Genomic DNA, 517 nt, shown 5'->3' with positions numbered 1-517 from the left:
GAAGAGCGCAAATTATACCGCAAAGTCTATGCTACGAAAAACGATGGCATGCTCGCTTTGAGTCTGTCAGGATTTTGGTTACACGAAAACCCAGGGGAAGAATGAAATCCAGACAAATTCAGCTTACCTGTTCTGCGATAGTGAGCACCAGAGAATGCAGTCGTACAAAGAATTTGAAGGCCGGCCTGCTTGTGTAGAACCCTGTCCAATAATTATGCACATTGGACGCGTACGGAAAGAAATCACCGGTACGTTGAGACAGAGTGTTCATTTTCAAAAATTCCCGATTAACGGCCTTGGTGTAGCAAGCCGGAGTCGAATAGAATACATTCAGGCTGAGGTTTCCCACCTGACGTTCATTGAGTTTCTCAATTAGTGAATCCATTAACTGAAAATTGATTTTTGCATTGGCGTAGCTAAAATCACAGCCCATTGGGACCATGATATGATTCGTTCGATATGATTTGTGCCAAAGCTCCAATGTTTGTACATACAGGTCCACTTTCCATGTTGGGAC

General features: G+C 43.5%; 1 protein-coding gene across 1 annotated transcript; it reads right to left on the bottom strand.

The window, feature by feature from the left end:
* Positions 1-127: 127 nt before the first annotated feature.
* T265_16269 (hypothetical protein) lies at positions 128-385 on the bottom strand (the record flags this gene model as incomplete). Its single annotated transcript, XM_009179851.1, has 1 exon — positions 128-385. A coding segment is annotated over one exon (258 nt), but the record flags the coding sequence as incomplete, so codon positions are not given.
* Positions 386-517: the final 132 nt, after the last annotated feature.

This window comes from Opisthorchis viverrini (assembly GCF_000715545.1).
Source record: "Opisthorchis viverrini unplaced genomic scaffold opera_v5_10318, whole genome shotgun sequence".
In the NCBI taxonomy this organism is placed as follows: domain Eukaryota; kingdom Metazoa; phylum Platyhelminthes; class Trematoda; order Opisthorchiida; family Opisthorchiidae; genus Opisthorchis; species Opisthorchis viverrini.
The sequence above is the reverse complement of the archived record's forward strand: the minus strand, read 5'-3'. Positions and strand labels throughout refer to the sequence as shown.